The sequence below is a fragment of the Vigna angularis genome, chromosome 11, assembly GCF_016808095.1.
Source record: "Vigna angularis cultivar LongXiaoDou No.4 chromosome 11, ASM1680809v1, whole genome shotgun sequence".
In the NCBI taxonomy this organism is placed as follows: Eukaryota; Viridiplantae; Streptophyta; class Magnoliopsida; order Fabales; family Fabaceae; genus Vigna; species Vigna angularis.
Window position 1 is genome coordinate 23,800,311 of NC_068980.1, and position 7,763 is coordinate 23,808,073.

Consider the following 7,763-nt stretch of genomic DNA (forward strand, 5'->3'; position numbering starts at 1 on the left):
ATTTTGCTATATCACATAATGATAAATAACCTTTTTATCATCACGTCAATGATATTTTCATAGCTATATATATATATATATATATATTCAACAAATGAAACACTGATATAAATACTGTAAATTTAATTATATCAGTTGTGTCAAATTATATGTACAGTACACACATGCATTTCTAAGATCAAGAATATGGTTGACATTTGCAGGAACAACTTGAACAAGAAATAGATAAGGATATTCTTACTAGAAGCTGTAGTCTCACCAAGAATATCCTTGAATTGGTGTGAATCAAGTTTAGGACCTGAACAAAGCATTGAATAGAATAACCTGTAAAGGGAGGGAAGTTTACCAGATATCAAGCTAGAATCCTTTATCTGACAAAAACGTTCTTGCTATCACAATGTCTCTACCTATTAATTATATTAGAAAAATAATTACAAATTTGACACTTCATATTGTTTTCTTAAAAAAATATTTTTCATATATTTTATTACTGTTTTTTGTGTTGCCAATTAATATCCTAAATTAGTAGTTAAAGAGTTAAAAATATATAATGAAAATATGACGAGTTGATGATATTAAATAATTAAAGGAAAAATATATTGATAAAATATAAATAATACGGGAATGAATCAGATAATAAAGTTGTTTTTATTAAAGATAGAAAAGATAGGAGAAACGTCTAATTACAGGAATTAACCGATAGTAGCTTACGAACTTGAATCACTACAGCTATAAAATCACAAGGTTCCTTTCATCAATTCCTAAATGGAACAAACTTCATTATGATCAGAAGCCACAAGGTCCCAAGCAACTTCCATCCACTACTTTTTGCCATGCAAATTTTGTCCTTGTTCATTTTATTTATTTTCGGAACACAGCCCAAGATGTTGAAGATAATGCTCTAAATACTTGCAATAAGAATTTAGTTAAATAAAATATCACCAAAATATCAGAAAAGATGAATTTAATTAAAAACTATAAAACCAAAACCAACGGAGAATATTTAAATAAAATACCTCTTCATCTGAATCACTAGTACTTGAGGTCTTAACAGGCTGCTTAGACACAGGCATTGACTTGGCATTGGAAACCTTTTTGGCAGCCTTCTTCTGGAAACACAGAGACATTGGGTTTGTTTAAGTTCAATATCTGATTTACTTGATAAAAACAATCACAAACAACTAATCATTTGACTTCCAGAACATGAACCAAAAAGCACTATTAAAAGATAAATAAAATTAGTAAATTTACATTGTCTTCATCAAAGCTGCTATCATCAGAATCAAAACTATCAACTTTCTTCTTTGACACAGCAGGCTTTGACACAGTAGTTGCAGAGGGCTTGACATCCTGTATATTAACAATTATAAGAACAGAACATAACGCCCAATAACAAATTTATAAGAGTAAAATAAGCTCAGTTATCAATTGCATCCAATCACCCACAACTTACATCGTCTTCATCAGAGTCTTCACTTGAATCATCGTCTGATGAAGCAGGCAGCTTTGTAGTTGCAGATATTTTCTTTTTCTAATATTATCAAGCAAGTAAACCACGAGACAAAAAATAGAAAATTATTGCACAATGTTCCCACATATATTGGCGAAATAAAGATTGTCCAAACAGAAACACATTGAACAATCTACTTGATATAATTTCTTATTTTAATTCCAGATAAAATATACAACAATTTGGTGATGTCCCACTGAGTATAAAACTTACATCGTCCTCATCAGAGCTGCTATCAGAATCAGAATCAGAACTTCCACTTGGCTGAGTTTTCTTGTTAGAAGAAGTTATATTCTTTGTTGCAGCAGGGACCGCCTTAGTTTTTGGAACCTTAAAACAATATGGAAAAAAGAGGAACCGTAAATATTTCAACAAACAAAAATCCCAAATACTGAGTTGGTTTTCTCCAGTTGAGACATGATGAAACGTGTTACTCACATCATCCTCGTCAGAGGATGCCTCAGATAAATCAGAAGAGCTGGCAGCTGCAGCTGGCTTGCCTTTCTTTGCAGAGGCAGTTATAGAGCCATTCTTGGCAGCAGGTTTCTGAAACCAAAAAGAAAAAAGATGACAAAGCCCATAAAAATACAAATGTGAGTGATATTTCAACTGACGTAAAATTTATATTCTGGACCAAATAACAATAAAAAATAGTGAGAAACGATAACAATCACATGAAAGTTAGGCCTACTAATGCATGAAACCATGAATATAAAAAAACAGTAATTATATTCTCAATAACTCTGTCTGCAATTCAACAACTTATTTTTCTAAAGAACGAGTACCAACCTCAAAATCCTGAAACTCCTCATATCACCTTCTTGATTTTCGGGGTTTGTCACAAAAAGAAGAAAACAAAGCTAAACAAAAACCAACTATAAACTAACACTGAAACCAAATACCAAATTCATAAAACATGCATCATGTAAATAGAGAAGAAAAAAGCTTTTTGAAGCCATTCCACACTCAAGTATTTGACTTACTAATGAATGAATAAGTGAACTAACATTATTCTTACAATGTACAACAATCAAACACATAAATGGGATGTACCTTTCACAGGGATCTCTTCATCACTTTCACTTTCCTCATCACTCTCGCTATCATCATCCATATACAATTTTCAATGATGGAAATTATCACATAATCAGATAAGAAAAAACAAGTCATTATTTCCATAACAAATTTACCATTATCTTGACCTTTCACTGGAAGATCCTCCTCCTCCTCTTCTTCACTGTCTACTCAAATTACACAAAACAAAAACATGCTTGACTATAAAAACATGCCATAGTGTATGCTTTCTAGGTTGAGGACTAGTCTCCTTGAAGAAAAAAGGTTGTCTTGCGAGTTGCAATACACAAACACATCAATAGTTCAATGAAAATGAAACTGAACATTCAGCCACAACATACGTGTTTGTATTATTGCATTGTAAAAGAACACTCAAAGTAAGTATACAGAGAGGTATGTGAACAAATTACAGCTACAATCAACGAGCTAGGTCCCATATCAAGACAATTTTCCTTAAGTGACATGATATCTGACCACTGGATTTCCATATTTCTCTTTAGTTTGCCTTCAAGAACTTTCCAAACTAGATTTCGTTTAACGAAGTAACATTTTGCCACTAAATCACCCTCATGTTTTAATTTATACTGCCACAAAGAGAGACATCTTTGAGTTATTTAAAACTCAATGAAAATAATAGTTTCCCAAAATTCTAGAGACAAGTAGTTATATCTAGAATATACCTTCCACGAAGCAATTCTTAAAAGTGAAGTTGGGAAATTTGAAGCCTTAAGCTTTTCAACAGAGCTTGATGCAGCCGCAGCCGCAGCCGGACTTTCCCTTTTCAAACTAGAGCTTAAATTTTCATTTTGTGTATATGCAATAAAAGGTAAGTCATGAAACTCGTTAGTAGAACCATGAAAAACTTTGAGTGAAGCAAGAAATGGTGAGTCACAAAATCCCTTAAAAAAGAAAAAGAAAACCCTTTCAACCTCTTTTCTTCAAGACGGAACTGTGTTTTCACAGTTTGGGTGGCGCAATGTTGCTCGTGGTAGCAGATTGCAATTTTTGGTTTTTTGCAGGTGCTGATTTGTGATTTGTGGTTGATATATTCGTAGACTGTGGTGGTGATTTAGGGCTTTGCGTTTTGATTCAATGAGGGAACAAAAATGACGTTGTTGTTGATTCTGATGACTCACGGTGATCGATACGGGCGCGAGGTGGTGGCTGGAAGGTGAAGAAGATGGAGATCTAATGAAGGTGGCGCAGTGAATGACGGCGTGAAGGAGATGGTGGCCGACAAAGATGAAGAGTCGAAGTGGAAATGAAGAGTTGAAGTGGAGATGAAGAGATGAACTCAAAACGGCAGTGAAGGAAAATAAAAACGCGCTAAGGAAGGCAGATTAGGTTAACCAAAATAATATTTTACTCCGAAAGTGATTTTTTTTTAAAATATTTATAACTTAACTGCGGTTTCACGAAACCGCCAAAACTTAGCGGAGGTTTTCCAAACCGCCGGAAATAAACCTCTGGTAAAATTGAATGTTTTTGTAGTGATAGTAATAATAATATAAATAATAATAAGACTAATAGAAGAAGTGAGAATAGTAATAATAGTAGTAAATTGTGAGAATTAAATAGTTAATGAAGTCTAATTAAATTTTCACTCTTTGCAAGAACAGGGGAAAAAATCATGCAATTATAAATTTAGTAATTGTAGCTGGGCCTTTATTCTATCTTTATCCAATATTTGGATCTCAAACTAGCCCATTTGACTGGCATGTAACCAACAGTTGGGTCTTAAACTTGCTTGAGAGAAATGTGAGCACTAGGGTTTTGAACTACTTTGTTCGAACCTCCCATTAAAAATTAACATGATTGTAGATAAAAAAGGATTTTTCAATCTCTCAAGTGCGGTAAACAGTTAAATAATAAAACATGTTTACTAAATTACTTAATACAATAAAACATGTTTACTAAATTACTAAAAAGGTTCTTTTTTACATCTGAAATAATTAAAATCAATCGTAATTATCTTTTGGTTAACGTTATTTATATGTTCATCTCAAACAATTAGTTCAAAAATAAAATCAAGTACAAACAATTTCGCACATTTTTTTTTAGAAAATCACATTAGTTTGATCTCTAACATTAAATGTTTTATATATATATATATATATATATATATATATATATATAGAGAGAGAGAGAGAGAGAGAGAGAGAGAGATGTAGCAAGATTTGAGTTGTTTGGTGACTTTTGATGAGTGTTGTTGAAAACTGGAATACGAGAATGATATGTTATCGTTAAAACTATCAAATTAATACTACTTTACAATACAACTTCATTATTATCAAGTTAGTAGTCAACAAGCTAAATAGAATTAAAGTAAACCTAAGTCGTTTTTCAACGAGTACGGAATTGTTTTTCAATACTTGATTCTTATAGAGACTTTGAAAAATTAGTAAATGTTATACAATGCTTAAAAATAAAAGTGAAAAGATATGCTAATGAAATTAATGTTTGAAGAATATTTGAGTTTAATTGAAGAACAAATAGGAAACCCAGAAACAATTATCGAAAATTCTTTTGAGGAGGGGTGAATGTAAGATCTGAGAAAATATGGGTATTAGAAATAAGTTAGTCTTGATTCTTTGGTACTTTTTGTTTGGTAATTAATGTTCTTGTGTGTACATATTTATTAATACATAATTATTATATTATTTTCTTTTTATATTTATATTTTTGCCTAAGGGTAAAAGGATCTTTTACATTTTATTAATTAGGTGTAGAAATTAAAATAAGGGAGTGTAAAAAGAAAAGACATGCAAATTAAATAATATGGAAATTAAATAAAAAGATATTATGTGAATCTTTTAAAAGATTTAATTGTTGTCATTTTAAAAAGTAGTTGAAAAAAAATAGAAGATATAATCTTGGTAGGCTTAGAGATTAAGATATATCTTATTATTGGAAATTATTAGATAATTTAGATATATTAAAAGATATATTGAGATATTATTATATAATTAGATATTATAGCTAGATAATAATAATAATAAAATATAATGCATTATTTAGTGACTTATAATAATCAATTAGAATAAAAATATTAAGATAGAATATATCATCTTAGGACTTATCAAAATTAATTAAGTTAAAGATTAATTTATTTTATCTTATTTATATCTTTTATTTTAGTTTATTGTTATTACTTTTTATGGACTTTTCTTATAAATAGAGTATCCTAGGTATATTTTACACATAATTTTAAATATATTAAACACTTCCTATAGAGTACCCTGTATATGGAGTATTTGGGGGTATAACATGTATAATGATTGTGTTTAGATTATTCAAAGTGTTGTGATGTATGTATTTGAGTATGTTACAAGGGTATTTGATTCTTGAATGCATCTATGATGTCTTAAGCATGTTTTCACGTGATTTGGAATTTATACATAAGGGATTGAACCTTAGGTTTTGAGTCCAGAAATGTAATTATTGCGGGAATAATCGATTATTTGGGATGATAATCGGTTATCTGAGATGATAATTGATTATTTTTTCATGTGTGATGAATTTTGGTGATTTATTGTTGGAACCACTGAGATAATCGATTATCTTAAGTGATAATCGATTATTATAGTGTATTTTGTGTGTGTTTTTCGGGAATAATCAATTAGCACTTATGATAATCAATTATCCGAGAATATTTTTACTGGAAATAATTCATTTTGATAAAGAATAGACGCGGACCAAGCTTGAGGGTTGTGGAATATGATGGTAATCAGAGATTGAGATTATGGTTATGATTAAGGTCAGGGTTGACTTGTGGTTGATATTGGAGCATGAGTGAAAGATGGAATGCACTAGAGTGTGTGGGGTTAGTGAGCATGGGACTTGGGGGATTAGTCTACTTGTTGTACCTAGTAAATCCTGGTTTTATCTGTGAATAGGTGCTCCCTTTGGCATTGGTTGTTGAAAGGGGAGGGATATCCCCTTTGGCATTGGTTGTTGAAAAATGGGTGACTCTCTTTGGCATTGGTTGTTGAAAAAAGTAGCATTCTCTTTGGCAAATTGTTGTAGAAAAGAGAATGGTATTCGAGTGTTTCTTTTGTGATTGGGATAGATGTTATGCCTTGTGTGATAGGGAAATAGGTCCGAAGCCAGAAGGATGACTCAGGTGTATTTGTATGAAGAAGCTACAGATTGGGCTGTAAGAATGACTACAGTCGGTGAGGTAGGGTACAAGACTGTGACTGAGTCTTGTCATGATAGAGTTCATGGTTTGGTAATGCTCATGGTATGATTCATGATTGGGAAAGTCATGATAGTGATGTATCTATGATGATGATCATGGTATTCGAGATGCTCCAAGTGATGTTATGTTGATATTGGTATTACTATAATGGTTATATTAAGTAGTTAGCGTAAGTGTTAATGAGTAGATAGACCAAGGGTCTATGTGTAAGATATTAGTGATGACATCAAGGGTTAGTGATCAAAGAGCAAGGTTCGAGGATCGAGGATCAATGATCGAGTAATTCATTATGATTGAATTATTTATATTAGAGGATTAGGAATGTTATTGTTATTACTATTATGTATGGGATGTTTGATTATTGTTAATATAATCAGTATGTTTATATCTTGTTATTATGATTGTTTTATTGGTAGTTATCTCATACGTGTTTATGTTTGTGTTTACGAATGATATTATTAGCGGTGATCTTATAATATGTTATAGGCGAACAGATGATATTGCAAATGATATTATAGGTATTCCAGAAGCATGATAGATTCATAAGATAACGGAAAAGATTTGGATTTTTTTAAAAAGTTCTTTTGATATAGACTTTTGAAACGATGTAATTGTAGTTGTTTTATTTTCTTAGTCATTTTAAATATTTTTGGAATAATATAATTGAACAAAGCTTTTGGAACACTGTATTTTGAATAAATTACGTATATTTAAAAGTTAAGATTTTTTTGAAAAATCACAAGAAAATTTATAAATATTTAGCTTTTTATAAACTCGTGACATCCTAAAATTTAAAACGCTACACATACAGTAAAAATGATACTAAGAATGGCAACCTAATTTGGTAAAAAGACTAGAGAAAACTTTCAAACTCTTCTAAAAAAAATATCAATTATCTTGTCATAAAACTAATAAACCAATAATTTATTATAGTAAGCTGCTCGATGCTAAAATTCAATTTTTTTCACTATTCTAAAC

At 30.8% G+C, this 7,763-nt stretch overlaps 1 protein-coding gene across 1 annotated transcript; it reads right to left on the reverse strand.

Annotated features, from left to right (window-relative positions):
• Positions 1-291: 291 nt before the first annotated feature.
• Positions 292-2,624, reverse strand: LOC128194676 (nucleolin 2-like). The gene is made up of 7 exons (XM_052870239.1): positions 2,571-2,624; positions 1,949-2,056; positions 1,724-1,840; positions 1,454-1,531; positions 1,252-1,350; positions 1,017-1,109; positions 292-324 (listed from the first exon to the last, which is right to left on the reverse strand). Exons 1-7 carry the CDS (start codon positions 2,622-2,624, stop codon positions 292-294), a joined length of 582 nt encoding a protein of 193 aa, XP_052726199.1.
• Between the last annotated feature and the right edge of the window lie 5,139 nt (positions 2,625-7,763).